Here is a 17,445-nt window from a genome sequence, read left to right on the forward strand (position 1 = left end):
CTTTTTGCTAATTCTGGACCAGACAGGCGGATGAACTGCCACGCGTCTTCAGAGACCAACAACCAGAACTTGATGCTGTCCTGCAGCTTTCAACAGCAACAAATAAAAGTCGCTGAAAAATGACAAAAAGTGCTGCGCGGTTTTTCTGAGTTATAAATCATATTCCTAACTGTTTTTGCCATTTATTTCTGCAAAAATTAAATTAACTAATAGACCAATTAAATATTTATAATATTATTACTAAATATTAATTGCGGGTTAATTAGCTTGACATATAGGATAATAATCAACGAAAGTTTGATTGTTTTGTTTTTAGAAGGAAATGAAACAGTGGCGAGAGTATTATGCAACAGATTTCTATTTTTTAACTCTTTATTATTGTCATTGTTCCTACAATATCAGATGTACAATTTTTGCGGTGTTACCAATTGGAACAAATAAAAACAATTAAAAATACTGCTTTTAACAAAATATTAAATTTTCAGTAAAATACTTGAAAATAAAAATTATTTGAACTTTAACTTTTACCTAATTTTAAGACATATTTTACACCATCTAAGCTATGCAGTCTCTAGACACTAGAATTACGCAAATCGATGACTTTGTGTGTACCGACTTTAGTGACCTTTAATTTGTTAATCTTTGAACTCTGCAACTTAATCTTTTGCGGAGAGAGTCAATATAATCTAAGGCTTATTATGGGCTACATTTCACCTTTAGCTTTGACCTTAACACTTCGACTTATTAGGTAAAAATTTTGGCAGACGTCTGCTAGCAAATAAATATTTATTAAAAATAAAAACGTGAAGAAATGCAAAAACCTCTTCGTGAATAAATCGCCTTATACCATTGAGGAATCCACAACATCCGTCTAATCGAACACCAAACAAGTTATCGTAAACCGCTCGCCCATGAAGCAGTCAATTTATTTATTCCTAATCCGTTACTTCGAATTCATTCAAAATTTCTCCTGGTCGCATGATTTTCAAAATGCGAGTTAAAAGCTCGTTTCCTCACATTTCTTAAATTAAACACCGACATAATAATAATTATCTCACTATCAAGATCTGACTTGTGTGAGAAACCAATTAAAGCACATTTTCACGCTTATCGTCCAAATTTCGCTTTCCTGTTAAAAACGCGACTTTCGGAAGCAATGGCCAGGCGTGTCATTAGTCAAAATTCAAGTTTGACAAACACAGATAATTACGGGTATCGACGAACAAAGCAAACAAGTCATGGGCACCCGAGTTTACAAATTATAGATATTTGTTTTTTTTATGTAACACTGACTATGTTTGTGGTAGGTGTTTCGTTTCAGAATTATCATTCCAATCTTGGTGTAATCGGTGATAATCATGTGGTGAGCTGGGATTAAGTTATTTGGAAATGATTTTTTGATGCTGTTACTTACGCTTTTTCTTGTGCTCCTGTTCCTGATGATGCATCGACCCCGACGTGGGGTCCACCATCATGGAGTGCCCCAGGTGTGCTCCATGACCCCCTGGCTGGCACTCCATCGTGATCATATTGCCCTCAATGATGGGACCGCACTGAAACAAATAGCAAAAATTAATTTCCTGTGCGATATGACTTTGCTTCCAAAGTGCCATTAAAGCGTATAGTACAAGTCAAGAAAGTGAGAACGCGTCTCGTAAATCATGTTAAAGATCTGCAAACGGAACGCTTGCCATATGGCCTTATTTATCGGAAACCAATACATCTTCTCAATTAAACGCACAAGTCTGGCGCTCCGGAGGTGATTTTAATGACGCTTTTAAGACCAAAATCCATGTCAAAAGGTAAGTAGGGGACTGTACGAAATAAATTTATTGTATCGAATACTGTTAATCGCTCTTAATAAGACAAGAGTGAAAGTAAAACGTTTCAATACCTCTCGATGAAAGGCCCTAATGACGTTACGTGCTCTTCAGCTGTTGCCACGTGTCGTTAGATCCCAGATAACAAAAAAACAACAGAAGGGCTCAGCCCTTTTCCTTGCACCCGTCACTTACTCAAGAAAGCGGCAAGACTTCAACGAAAAAGCCATATGTTCCTTTCATTAAGTGAAATTAAGGGAAATTTTTGTGATGATTTTGCGGCTTTTGCAATTTACTTTGTGGTGTATGGAAACATTAAAACGCAGACACTTCCTCTCGATCGGTGGGAAAAAATTAATCAAATTTTCGAAAAGCATGCTCGTACTAATAGCACGAATTAATTAAGTCTGACTAGGAATTTTTAAGCGACTTTGACAAATAGGCTACGAGCACAGATTACGAAATTAATTAACTCCCATTAGGATTCACTTCGAAATTAATACATCTTCTCCTAATTAATAAATGACAAATTCCAAGTAAGGAAGCTAGAACAACGCGTTTGGCTCGATTATAACTTATTTATTATGACTACCGTACGTCAAAATATGCATAAAAAATTTGTAGACATGGATGCAAGCGACGAAACAAAATTACATATTGAAAATTCCAATTTTGTTTTATCGTTGTAATTAATAACCCCCGTATAAGGCAGATTGGGAGTGGTTCACTCAATATCGAATAATCCAATTCAAATTGAAATCAAAATCAAATAAAAGTTGATAAAATATTTGTGTATATTTTTTAAATATTTTTTCTAATTAATTCAAACTGGTTTAAAACTGGGAACAAGCCGGACATCTCAGACAGGAGTCCTTTCAGTTATATAAAAACAAGAACATCACTTGTAAAGTTGTAAGGAGCTAAAAAGCGTATCCACTTCACAACATTCCCGATTAATTATTACTTTTTGTCTGCATCCTGATCTGTCAATTGTACATAATGTGTACAATAATAAAAACACAATTTTATGGTTTCATTTTCAATTAAAAACACAACTTGTTATTCCTTTTTTAATTATAAATATTGTAGAGTAGTATACAGAAATAAATTAGTTATAATTAATCATTAAATAATTTATGTTATTATTTGCTTTAATTATCAAAAGAAAATTACTTTTAAAATATTTTTTAGTGTAATGTATCAATATTTGTTTAATTTTCATTGTTTTATTAAATATTTAAATGGTGGTTATTCTAAACATTAGTCTGATAAACAAAGTGAAACTTATTGCTTTTCTTGTAAGCGGCTTTATCATTGAGTGAAAATAATCGTGTACATGTCATGAAAAATCTTTGACATAAATAGAATTCTGTAAGAATTTTAAGTGCTCCTGTTTATTGGATTGTTAATAACAAATCTCTCGTCGTCTAGTCGAGTCGCTGAAGCAATAACAGTTTTGAAATTAAACTTATTTAAATGGTTATTATTAGCTGCATGCACGCGTTTTTTCTCGTCTCAATGCACAATAAATGAGGAATTTACTGCTTCTACTTGTGTGTCCTTACGTCTTGAAAAATATTTTGTTTGATTTTTTTGTAATGACAGGTTGTAAACATAAAAAGTCATTGTTAATTGGTTTTAATTGGTGTTGGTGGGTGTGGAGTTTGTCAAAATGTGGCCGTCGGCGATGGCGCTGAATATTAATCGAGGTTTTGAATCGGCAGAAGAAATAACTGTTATTCGACGTTGTTTTACTCGAGTTGGAGGCGATGAATGAATTTTTTCGACGGTTGTACTTTTCGGTCTAATACTCGTCGTTTGAAAAAAGCAAATTGCGCATAAAGAAGTTGAGACACGGTTTGATTAGACAGTATCGCTCGCAGACATCGAGGTGTGAGAAAGCAATAAGAAGTTAATCATGCATGGACAAAGCATCGTTAACGGGATCCATTCTTTCATTCTTGATTCTGTTGATTTACAGAAGTCGCTTACGTATCGTACCATTTGTAAATATTAAATGATTTGTCGTTTAATGATGTCAATGTATTAAAGTGTTTATATTAACATGATTTATGTCGCGACAATTAATAAATCAATGCATATTTATCGATGCTATTAGTTCGATTTATCGACGGTTTCTAAATGAATTCACTTTGAAATTAATAATAGAAATTGTTTCTGCGAATCCTCCAACGAAGGAGAATAAATCGAGACGCTTATCTTGCCTTTACCGATGCACTGCTCATTATCTGAGATTTATTCCGAAGATGACAACTCCCCACAGCAAAATGCTGAATTTATCGGGCTTTGGTCGGCATTTTTGAATTTCAAATTTCAAACTAATATGTCAGACGGATTTTCACAACATGCTCGTTTTATGGACAACGACGATCTTTGATTGATGACCGCACTCGCAAAAATTATACACTTCAACTCGAATTCCATCAGGGTGAACCCATACTATTTATAACAATGTTGCCAATACGCGCTTTATTTCCAATAATAAAAATATCATCGGCTTTAATATGAAATGTTTGCTATTGTTGTATTTCATTTATAGTTGGCAGCACTGACTCGACGCACCACCATAAATTGCCAACCCACTTCTAAGCGACATTTATTATTCGAGCATTAAAACGCGCATCCAAACCGGAAAAATCAAAAAAAAAGAAATTAATTTTTTATTAAATAATAAATCCTAGTCAAAAATCTCTTCCTACACACTTTTTACCAAAACAAATAAACTGGACAGATGAACACAAAAAATCAGGACTTGTCTTGTTTACAGTAACTTGGAACAGAATATACTACAAGAATATGCAACCAATCTGTAAAGATTTTTAAACAAATAATTGCAGGACGCTTACAACGATCATTATCCTGGAGAAACTTTCGCCACTCTCTTTAAAATCGACAATATAGTTTACGCCCCAGTGGTTTTTTGTTATGTACTTTTATATTTCAGATGGATTTATTGTTAATTTACATGAGAATCAAAGAATTTCGCTAAAATTAGCGAAATTTTACTTTTGGTAAACACCAAAAGTGAATTAAAACAAGAAAATTTCTAGTTATTTGTAATTATAATCATGAGACTCATTGAACCGCGAAATGCAAATACCATGTTAATAAGAAGATGAAGAAGCTATGAAGATGAAGATATTTCAGTAATGATTAACTCACGTCTAATTTGCGTTGCTGTTTCGAAATGTAAATTTTGCATGTGAGTGATGTGAAAATAAAATGTTTTTGTAGAATTTTTAAAATTTTTGTTGACGTGAATCGATATTTGCATTTTGTGGCAGTTTAAATTCGGCAAATGTTCGAAGTGGAATGATTTAAGGAAAAGTATTGTTAAATATACAGCGTCATGTAATTTATGACTGTCGTTTCGGACGTATTTGTAATTTTGAATTCAGCGACGGTACGTGGGGAACCTGCTTGCAATAACTCAATAATCCGGTGGAATCGTTCAAATCTTGTGAAAAAATGTGCGAATTATAAGTTGTCAACGTCGAGTCGCGCACTTAATCATTTTCACATGATAGTTAGATTACACGCGAACTTTAAAATAATGATAGTGATAATAACTGCCGGAACACATAAATGTGATAAACGAGATGTAGAATATAACGGCCGCGAATCAAGAATGAAATTTGTTTATAATCGAACGCGCGATTACAGTATCGGCATTTTTAGCCGACTGCATAAAGGTTCAATTCAATATGTAAATACCTCCGACTACTGTTATTATCAATTAACGAGTTGCATAATTTCGTTTGTGTGTAAAACCGGGGATTTTTCCAAATATAAAGTAACTTTAACGGTTGATTGACTGCAAATGTCGTAAGCTTAGACACTATTATGCAAAATAACTTCTCAATTAAGTTCAAAAATATTCACCGCGTATTGACAACTAACATTAAGATTCACATCTAAGCATTCCGTAGGCAAGCAAACTCGACATCTATCTTATTGCAAAACCTACGAACAGAAGGTTATGTACCTAGAGTTGCGTTCATGGGGATAATTACATAATCGGAAATAGCAATTAATATCGCGTTAAAACCCTAACCTTTCGCTTTGTTCACTTCGATTTGTAAATGTTTAAAGGCGCTGAGACGAGCATTCCTACACAAGATCACCTATTAACTATTTTAACTCGTAACCTTTTCATCGGAACAATTTATTTCCAGTTTACAACATTGCGAGAAATGATAACATACTTACGACTGCTGCAATCTATCATTCACACTGAAGTGAATGATATAAGGTGCAAAAGCTCTAAGCGAAATTCGCACTTTAAATTATTAAAACAATAAAAATATTTCTGCATTTTTGCTTTGTTAACAAAGTTATTTCAAAGTTATAGGTAAAATATAAAAATTAATACATGTTATTCAAGCAATAAGAAGAAGTAAAATTCTCAAAACGATAAGTAAGTTTTAAAGAAGATATTAATTTATATACAGACTGCGCCAGAACTCGCGCCCCAGAGAAAAATGCCATATAAGGTAAGATACCAGGAACATGGAAAAAATGTTAAAAAAGAATTATCTATAAAAAGTTCGAAGTTATGAGGGTTTAAAGTTTACACTTTGACTCTATTTATTTCTGTTAGGAAAATAATTTTCCAAGTTTTTGTGCTATAGGCTATTAAAAGAGGAAACAAGGAAGCTGTATACTAAATTGTAACTCTGTTCAATGTTATTTGTGGCTTTTATTGACAAAATTTTTGTCCCTTTACTAAATAATTATAGAAAAACATATACAATATTATCAGTATCATTAAATAGATATAAAAAAATGTCTAATGTCAAAAATTATATGTCAAAATTTTTTGACAGATAGAATTTTTAAACATTTTTTTCATGTTCCTGGTATCTTACTTTACTTGAAAATTTTCACGAGTTTTGGCACATCCTGTATATGAAACAAATGGCCATTCCTCAAGTTTGGTTAACTCATTGAATAGTTAAAAAATGATGAAAATCTGTGAAAAAACACTATCCCACTAATTTTGCAAAGCTATTACTAAAATTTTCTTAAACTTAGTATGTAGTAGAATAGTATGTCAAATTGTGTTTAAAGAAATTGTTTATAAGTAATACCTTGACACCTCTTTCATTTCGTTTTTATTTTGTGAATAAAAACATTTAAATTCAGATTTTGTTTACAACAATTTAATTTATTTCACAATTAATTACATGTAAAACCACCTTAAACATATAAAATATTTTGCATGTTTAATGCAGCTACACTTTGAATTGTGATAGTCATTTTATACTTCTTATTTTGTCAAGTAAATTAAAGGCGTTTAAAAATTCAGCTGAATAAAATTTGATTGCTGGTGTTATTGTAGATTTCTCCCAAGGAGGGCAATTGTAACGCAGATAAAATATTTTAATGCTGTAGACATTCTGGAAATATAATCTGAAATGTAATACATAATATATTGTACATTTCCGTCTACAGAACATATCATTTCCATCAATAAGAATGTTATGACCGTCATGAATATGAGTATAAAACTGAGGAATAGAATTAAGTTCATGTGAGAAAAGTTAAGGACATTTTGAACCGGATACCATTTAAATAGAATGTAGACGTAGGAAATCCTTTTAATAAATTATTTGACGAATAGATTAGGAAGAAATTATTAAATGCTGCTGATATGAATCTAAGAATTTCTATGTTATGTTTTTTAATTAAATAAAGCTTGTTTAAGTGGGTTAAAGTGTGATTAATTTCGTAAAAAAAATTAAATTTTGTTGATTTTGAAATTTTATGAGAGATTAGAATCGAATTTTAGTTAATAATTTGTTAACGTTGTACTGAAATCGGATTAGATCATTAGGATAAATGTAAATCAATTAATCTTTGAAAATAGTAATTTTCCCTTCTAGTAATCCCGGCATTATGGAATATTAATCATTATTACTATTAATTTAGTAAAATTTAGTGTCGCATAAACTCCAGCAATAAAATAATGATTTATAACATTGTGATAGGTTATAATTAGCGAATACCTAAAATCCACCTCACGCAGAAACAGAAATTCTCATTAAAAATAATCTTTAATTGCGCGTTCGGAACAATTCTAAAAATAGCGCCCAGCCCTTTGCAATTAACTCCGGTAATGCTATTTACGAAGAGCTAAAAATCCACGTAGAGAGATCTTCCGGGTAATAAGCTCGCATCGAGGTACTTCATATATTATGATATTATACATTAAAGGAAATTACCGAGCTGAAAATTATACATTGTTTATTTCTGATCGGTCCTAGCGAACCCACACGCCGTCTTCGAAAAACGTTGCCTAACGTGTGATGTAAAAATGTGGGTTTCTAGAAAGCATAAAATTTTTGTTTGGAAAATAAGTATAATTATTTTTGCTTAATGAAGCAATTTCGGTTTCCGCAACAGCGAAAAATTTCGCCTTGGATGCGTCACGTCGCAATCAAAAATGTCTTTCTATGGGAACAAACAATGCTAAAACTCAACATGAAGAGCATGGACAAAATAACAACACAACATTCGCCCATCCAAATCTTGTACTTTGATTCAAGTGTGATGATGCGCACCGTTCGCTTGGACCTCCCCACCGAGTTTAATACTCGTTGTAGTTGTGATAAAAAGCCTTGTTCACTTCCGCCGCCGCTATCGCCGCCTGGCGGGGGAGGGCCCGACTACCGATCAGATTGTGTGAATTAATTTAGCAGGAATTTTAAATTTCCAGCGTGGGGCTTTGGCGGGAAACGCGTAAGAGTGGGAATTGTGGGAACGCGGATTAATGTGCTCGGAATTATAGTATTTGCTTTTAGGAGTAACTGAAGTCTGTCATTAAATAAATTAAGTTGTCTCCACGATGTTTACTACGAAAGTACGGTTGCATTAGGATAATCGACGCATAGAACGCAATTATTTTATTTAAATGTGCCCTTGAGTTGAGACAATTTGTGGTCTTTGCTTTGACCGATTGAATTAGGAACGACTTTTTTACGGTTTACAGTTAAGTGTAACGAGCCAAATAGTTTTCACATATCGTGTCATGTGAAAAATTATTTAATGTCCACGAGAGGTGTGGTCACGCCGATACTGCCATAAATTCCTTCGTGAAACTACTGAAAAAAGCTCATTTTCCATTGCGTAGAATAAATACGTTTTCTTAAATTCATTTGCGAAAGGACTACTTGCAAATTGCAGAATATCTGTTATATAACTAATATAATTTGAAAAACATTTATTATACTCCCAGCAAGTTGGTAAAGTCATGAAAAGTTATAAATATTTAAAAGTTTGTGCACAAAAACCCACTGTATTACCAAAAATTGTTTCCAAGTATGCAGATTGTTTCAGAAATACGAATACAAACCTACTTCTTTTTAAAAAGCATCCTGCATTTTATAATTTTTTGATGCACTGCCTTTGTCTAGTATTTAAAACAATTTGATGTGATAATCACACTCATTAAAAATAGAAAATTATACAAAACTTTTTTTACTATAAAAAAAATAAAATCTTTTTGTAGTTTCCAGCACATTGCCAACAAAATGTAGAAAAAACTAAAAATTTCAAACTTGACAAACTTAAATAAAACACAAGACAATTTAATAATCTCTTAAATGCAAAACAAAAATATATTTATTTTTTAGCTGTTTGCGTTAAACTTACATTAAAAACGTTATTTGTTAGAAATTTGGTAAAATGAAAACGTCACTTGTTTATAACAACGAGTTTTTTATATTTTTACCTCAGCAGTCATAATAACAAAAATGTTCAAAAAATTAACTTTTTTAAAAGCTCGCATTTAGCTTTAGAAAGCGTCTTGTTAGCTCAGTTTCACGTTTTACCAGAATTAAACTTGGTGATCGTAAACTGAACATTTTTTTCTCTTTAAGAATTTTTGCACAGTCTAATAATCCCATAAAATTAACTTTCAGTTAATTGCTTTAGTGTAATCGGCGTAACTTTTATAAGAAATTATATAATGGACCCTACCATTCATATCAATGCAAATTTCTTTCAAATTTCATAGAAATTTAGACCTTTATATATTGTTTCTTTTTTGTAGCATCACTTCTGGAAATAGTATAACGATTTCAGCAGCAAAAGCTATAAAAGAGATTTATAACAATAAGTGTCATTTTTGTTCTTTTGTTGGAACTACTTGAGAATAATAATAAAGTAAATATCGACAACACAATAATTTTTGCATGGTTATTTCGCACTGAATGCAACATACATAATAATCCAGCTTTTTCGGCGAACGATTTTTAAATGATTGGTTCTCAAAAGCCCATTTTAATTATTATCTAACACGATTTTCATTCCTACATTCCGCATTGTGCGATTTTGTCTTTGTCTAGTTTCCTACAAACCGGCCTTATGAATATTTCAGTTTTTACTGCTTTATTCGGAGTTGGTCGATTTACGTAGTTGAACGTCTTCGAGTGACTTAAGTACATACTTAAGCCTGTTTTGCTGTATTACAGGCTGTATTTTTGACGAACGAGCTTCTTCAAATAGCTTCCAAAATAACTGGAATTGCTGCTCCATCCTCGATAAAACTTATACCTACATTCCTACCGAACGCTTGATCGTCCTAATTAATCGTTTAGATTTTTTCTAAACAAATTAGTCAGAAGCCACTAGACGATTTTATCTAAGAATCGGTAGTTTTCCATAATTTTTCGTGTTATCAATGACGTACAAACAGCCATTTGCATAATACCGACATTAACGTGTTTGTCGAAAGAAAATTTTCGAATTTTTGTTGAATCTAATTAAATTTTCGTGTCGGAGCAATTGGCATGCAAGATGATACGCAATCGATCAACTTTATGGGGTCTATTAATGGAAGACGTCGTCTCCTAAGTGCGTGACGACTTCTTTATGCTGTACGCGTCGGAAGCCTCTGGTTATGAAGTGTTAATTTCTTTTTCACAGAAGTCAAATTAGATTAATTAATGTTTGAACTGTATTGATTCGTAGGCGAAAACGGAAACTACAGTCCATAAACACACTGCTCTAATTAAAATTTTCTCGAAAACCTGTTGTGGAGCAGACAGACGTTCATCCGGTGATCGGACTTCCACGTTTCGAAATTCGTCTGGGAAAGAAAAAGTTGCGCAAAATTAATATTCAGATGAGAGGACATAACAGATGAGCATTTCGACACGTGTATTTTCTCGCATCTTGAAATGGCTGAAATGCGAGACATTCCGATAAATCTCGTAGAATAATTATCGACGAAGTCCTGGATAATTGCTAGACAGCACTTAATAAAATAATATCGAGTAATATAACACAGGTGCATGTGGGAATAAGGTGCAAGTATGATTTAATAAGGGTAAAACAACGTCCTCATATACCAACGCTGCATACCATGGAATTATTTCGATTTATTGCGATGTTCACCGTGCTTTTTTGCCAGAGAATTACTTGAGGAAAAATCGGGCTCGGCGAGCAAGATTCCCTTGCCATCATTAGTTATATTTGAACAAGGCATTTTTCAGATGCAATTAGAATCGACCGTTCTAAGTTGACAAAATTATACTCATTAAACGGCGACGAGAAGGAATCTGTAATTCACGACCATTCCAACATCAATATCTACAATTTATCTAATTAACAGCAGGAGATTCTTGACTTGCTTTCGAAAAATACGAATTTTTGTTTAGATTGCATTTTAAAAATATTCAAGATGAAAAACTTTTAATTGGGCAATCAAGATTGTTTCAATTATTCAATCTGTACATGCAATACTTTGACGAAATAACAAGATTCATCTTTAATATATTAAATACTAATAAAGTATAAAACATGAGAGGTTATTTTTAAACGAATCATTGTCGACATGTTACGAAAGCAAAACTTTAATTAATTGGCATTTCTTCATTCTAATTAAACATTTTGTTTACTTTGTGTCAATAAAACCATTTTTGTAAACCATAAATTATATTCACAATTCTCGTTAATTAATCCATACATTGCTAAATCCAACAACGTTGACGCGTAAGATGCAATGTTTACATTATTTTCTCGATTTCAGCTTCTTTTGACATTTCATAAAGACAAAATTGCACAAAATAAGTAGCAAAAATAAACAATTCGAAATTAATTTGCAAAATTTTTTGAAAAATACTTTGCTTCAGAAAAATGCTGTGGCGCAATTTCAATTTTGTTTTTATTCGTTTTATTGTTTTGCAACTTTTAATTTACTTTTTCTTCTGCTGTAACAAATTATGCATTTCTGCAATTTTCAGTCGAAACACGATAGTGCTTTTTAGCAAATTTATGATTCAACTTAAAAATTATTACAACAAGAAATACAGTGTTAAAGCTTTTGATTATGACCGCCACTAGGCTCATGTAATTTTTATAACTTTGTTTCACATTTTGTCTGCTTATTAATGTACAATGTGTACAAATTATGAAAACTTCAGCACAATGACTTTTTTGTGTGGTTTGGGTGCTTTGCAGCATCAGAGAAGATGTAACAACCAGTTAATTGCGTTCCTAATCAACCAAAAAGATAAATTAAAAATTAATAATTCATCAGTTAATCCGACTCTTATAATTTAAGTTTTTATTATTTATTATTGAGTTTATTAACTATGAAGGAGCCGGTTTAGGCTCTTTGAATACAGAATCAAAAGTTAATGAGTGAATAATAAAAAAACCTTTTTCCTTTTTGCTAGCACGCGATCTAAATTTTTAATATTTTACGGCGCCATTTTATAAATAAAAATAACGAAAACGTAATAACATGCGTGTGCAATTAAAACATTGCTGTTCTAGTTACATCTAAAGGACTTCTAATCGTATTTATATTTTACTCGAGGCTTTGAAAGGAGTTTAAAAGAAAATTAAATACTCGTATGGTAATTAAATCTGGGTAAAGTATACCTAACAACAATGATTATTAATAATTACGAATTGTTTTTATCGGCTAATAGTGTTTCGAGTGCTATGATTGGGGTTAAGTTGGAGGTTTCGTGTTGTTACCAAAGCTTGCGATATCTGTTAGTTCTACCGGCATAAATTTTGAAGGGAATAAGCGCGGTAATACAATAGACTCCGTAATATAGAAAATGCAACGCGATAAAGTTGTAAGATGGTAGTAAAACATCCATAAAGTACTCGCAACAATACCAGAGACCTGTTTAAAGCGTTTTAAGTAATGTAAAGCACGAAATATTTTTTTCGCTTAGGTTTCAAGAATTTTAGATGAAGATACACTTTGACTCGGTGTATTGTTTAACAATACACGTATGAATAACAAATTTTAAGCCTAGCTGTACCCCATACTTTAGTCGCATTATTTTCCCATGCTGCTGAATTATCGTCAATTTTAACACCAAAAGCTCAAAGCCTTTGTCTCTTTGTGTTAAAGAGATAATATTTAAATTTTCGGTAATTTTGTTTGCAAGGTTCGTATTCATTATTCGGCGGATATTTCACGTTTATTGAAGGTCAGTTCGATAACCTTCCAGGACGTATCACCAAAACAACGAAATTTTACAAAACTTCCGGTCAAACTCTAATACCTACTCCCTAAACAACGAAGTTAATTGAAACTTTTTTCCGTCATGAAATATCTGAAATAATCTGAACTATTTTATACTTGTTTTGAATTTGTCTTACCATACCAATTTAATGACTACTTAGATGCAGGTGCTTATTTCCAGAAAAATTACAGTGAGATAAACCGCTAATAAGCTCTTTAACAAGAGTTTGTCTTGTGTTAATTACAAATTTTATTTTTACAAAATGTTACCAAGAATCTTACCTTAAAAATCTAAATGAGAAAGGGCCTTAAACTAAACACTGGGACGTAACAATTAACACGCACCAATCACAAATCTCGGTCCAAGTCAATCAAAACCATTAATATCATAACATGTTAGTTTTTTGTGCAGTTGAAGCACGTCATGAGTATCTCTTTTTTTGCTAGAGTAACATTTCATCGATCACAGAAGATTAATTTCGCACTGCACTGAGTGTTTTTATTCTTTTTTTTCCTCAAACTATCCTTAAAAATAATCAGATGTGACACTGGAATCAAGTACTCGTCCTGTATGCATGGATATCGGCACTAGACCCGGCGGAAGCACTAAAAATCCCGGAGATATCAACGATAGCACAGCACACTAACCGGAAAATATCGATGCCGGGTGAGGCGACGAACTGTATCGGTTCCGAAGGATTTTTCTCAGTTTGTGATAAGATTCCGGAACGAGGATCACGCGGACTTGGCTTTCGGGAAGGATGCGATCCACTGACTTCTCTGTTCCGACTGTGCCGGACGAGTGAGTGCCCGTCGCACTGTTATGCTTCAAGAATCGCGTACACCTGTTGAAGTGGAGGGGAATTCAACAACCCCACCAACAGGTACTATTGTTATAGTTTGATATCAAATGCAGGAAATTGACGGAAATTGTTGGAAGCGGATGAGCTTAAGGGTAAGCTCAGAGACAAATTAAGTGGACTTGTTGCGGGCTTGTCCGACATGACGATGCCGATTAACTTGCAAATTTACGACTGGAGAAAAATCGAGTTTTAGGAAAACAATTTGGAGGAAATGCAATTATGGACAGGATGTCTTGAATTGAGCTTGGTACTTGGGAGTCTCGGAAATTCTAATTTGTCCTCATAATTAAATTAGTGAAGTTATGCAGAATTTTGTCGTGAAAGTTGATATGTTAATGGTGTTTTATTCTTATGTGGCTTGCATGTTCTATTACTCTTAATTAAAATTATTTTTAAAAGAAATTATATAATATTTCGGAATTTTTATTTTATGGATTGTTGTGGCAATAAACGAAGCTAAAATACACCTCTAATAATGATCTATCATTAATTCATTAATTATAATACCTAATGCAAATGTTTTAAAAATTGGTGTTCGAAAAATTAATAAATGCATACAAAAATATACGCTTGCATTAGTTAAATTTAGATTCAATTTTGTTTGATAGTAAAATGTTATTTTCTCTGTTTTTTGCTTGTTAAGTTAAGTTAATTTTCAACGTACTCCATAAATTAAAACTAAAAAAAATATGGATAAAAAGTATTTCAAAAATTATTACTATGTAGCAAAGCAACAGTTTTCTAAATTACTAATTACTTAACAATGTTTTACTAATACATACATAGTTTTAAGTATAGTGGTTCAAGACGATGTGACTTTTATAGATTTAAAAAAAGATGGAAAATATCATATTTAATTTTAATTTTTAGCTGAATCTGCTTACTAAAATCTAGCTAAAAAATGAGTATTAACTTTTACTGTGTATTATAATTCTGCCATTCAACTATTTAAACACCAAAAATGCTACAATTCTTGTCAAAGCCAAAACTTCCTCTGTCACTCAAGTATTATTATGTTCAAATTAATTTTTTGTGTATTATTAACATTTATGTAAAATTGTTTTATTAGAATTAATATTTCTCAAGTAAAATTCTCTTTTAGGCAGTAAAACAATATAAAACCATTGCCAAGTAATATTTTAACAGGACACTACTCGTAGATTTAAACTACTACATTGAAATATAAATGGTAACATTTATATTACTCATAAAAACTTTGATACGTATTTACATAGAGAGCAGAATCGAACATTGTGAAGTATTTGCTTAAGTCATAACTGTAACAATAAATATTCTTAGCAATATAAGTGATTTTGAAATCTACAATAATCTTTCAGATTTTATATAAAATATTATTTGTCTGCATTTCAACTTTGCATACTTCATTGTAAGTTTCTTTACATAAGGACAAATTTGGTTACGTTATAAATGTTACATACTACAGTGCGATCAAAAAGTCTTTCTATCAAGTAGGCGTCCTAGTTGAGGACGTATGTTGCATGGCAGTTCGTATGTTATTGTCAAAAAATTATTTTATAAAAATTAAAACATTGAGCTAATTAAATTGAATTATTCTATGAAACGTCTCAAAACAAACTAAAATAAGATTTTGTTGGTGTTTATTCATAAAAATCGTTCACCACGGTTTCCTGTCATAATTTACATAAAAAATATTTTGACATTTCTCATTTGTCATTGTGACGTTTTAAATTTCTTCACTTGCTTGATAGACAGACTTTTTGTTCGCACTGTATGAGATGAGATATTAAAAATGTTTAATAAAATTTGAATAAAAAATGTGTTAATGTTATTAGTGTTAGAGAAACCCTAACTATTTACAAGTATTATACGAATTTTAAAATGCGAGTCGTAAATGAGCTTACTCCTTTAATTAATTTTAATTTTGTACCTACAATTTGTATTGAAATTTACGTCAAAGACCTCATTAGAATTTTTTCAAAATGTGACCAAAAATGAACAGAAAATAACGAAAAATTTTCCAGTTCCAGCAAAACATGACAAGTCATCGTCTGCATTATCAACATAATTAGAAGTACATTAGAAGGGCTCCTGATTCACATCAATTCAATAATATTTTTTTAATCAACTGTGACTTTCATTCTTTCACCGCAACATTTAGGTATAGCATTATAACACAACCACAAAATTTAAAAATGTGCTAACTTAGTCCATTAAATGTATAGTTACATTATAATAGAAAAATTTTATTCAACCAAAAATGTCTGATTACATCAAATAAGCAGCCGTGAAAAAAATTTATTATTATAATCAGATCCTGATGGGTCATTTTTATAAAAGATAATAAAACTTCATGGTCATGTTTAATGTACATAAATCTAAAAATTTTGCTGCTTCGTTCGGCAAACAGTTACCATACATATTTAATACCATTTTAAGTAACAGTAGTTTAGGTGTAATGAGCATAATTTTTTTTAATTACAAGTTTTATGGGAGCAGTGCCTAAAAAATAAAAAGTAAAATCTGGAAGCAGAGAGTTAGTAACAAATAATTGCATAAGACATTTTGCAGGTTGGCAAAAAGAAGAAATTTCGAAATAATTTCGGCTGCATTATCATTTTTTATCAGGAATTATTTTAGCACGTAATTTGTTTTGCCAATTTCACCGCAAACCGCAGCAAATAATGGAATCTAAAAATACGCGCGAAGCAACCTTGCTGCCCATTATCACCAAATAAAAATATCGAATGGCAAAAAGTGCTCCTACCACATTGGGTTTCACCTTCGGCGGCGCAGGTAGAGCACCGAATTGTTTGTCATGAAAAGTAAACAGGAGGTGTGTAAAAGTTCCTAACCAATCACAATGGAGAACAAGATATGAGGCGTGACATACCGTATAAGTCATAATCATTAAATTATTCATACAAGCACAATGATGCATGAATGATTCGGCTGTTGGTTAAACAGTGGGGAATGTCGGGAGATTCTTCGGTCGCTTCTGGCGGATTTGTGCAGAAAATTGCATAACCGGAATCTGAATGGCAAGTGACATTTAAAACGATCTAACTTATTACAGGCGAGTCGGACTGCTCCAGTCGCAAATTTTATTTTGTCGTTTATGGAAAATAAGAGCAAGAGATGAGGGGCGTTTTTAGAGCGATTTTATTAGGAAAAATGCTTAATAAATGCAAGGGATCGAGAGATAAGGTCGATAACGATAGATTATTATTCATTAATGGACAAATATTATATTGGAGTCATAAATTTAAAA

General features: G+C 32.0%; 1 protein-coding gene across 5 annotated transcripts in view; it reads right to left on the bottom strand.

Moving 5' to 3' along the window:
* The window catches only part of LOC123014148 (paired box protein Pax-5), a 90,751-nt gene extending 76,630 nt beyond the window's left edge, over nt 1-14,121 (bottom strand). For all 5 annotated transcript variants that reach the window (XM_044413074.1, XM_044413079.1, XM_044413075.1 and 2 more), the window contains exons 1-2: nt 13,615-14,121; nt 1,415-1,553 (exon numbers count right to left, since the gene is read on the bottom strand). In XM_044413074.1, the coding sequence (XP_044269009.1) occupies nt 1,415-1,529 (115 nt within the window). In that variant the 5' untranslated portion in view covers nt 1,530-1,553; nt 13,615-14,121. The remainder of the gene's footprint in view (nt 1-1,414; nt 1,554-13,614) is intronic.
* Between the last annotated feature and the right edge of the window lie 3,324 nt (nt 14,122-17,445).

The sequence above is a fragment of the Tribolium madens genome, unplaced genomic scaffold (genome assembly GCF_015345945.1).
Source record: "Tribolium madens isolate multiple individuals breed KSU strain unplaced genomic scaffold, Tmad_KSU_1.1 Scaffold_97;HRSCAF=244;Tcas5.2_LG3a, whole genome shotgun sequence".
NCBI lineage: Eukaryota > Metazoa > Arthropoda > Insecta > Coleoptera > Tenebrionidae > Tribolium > Tribolium madens.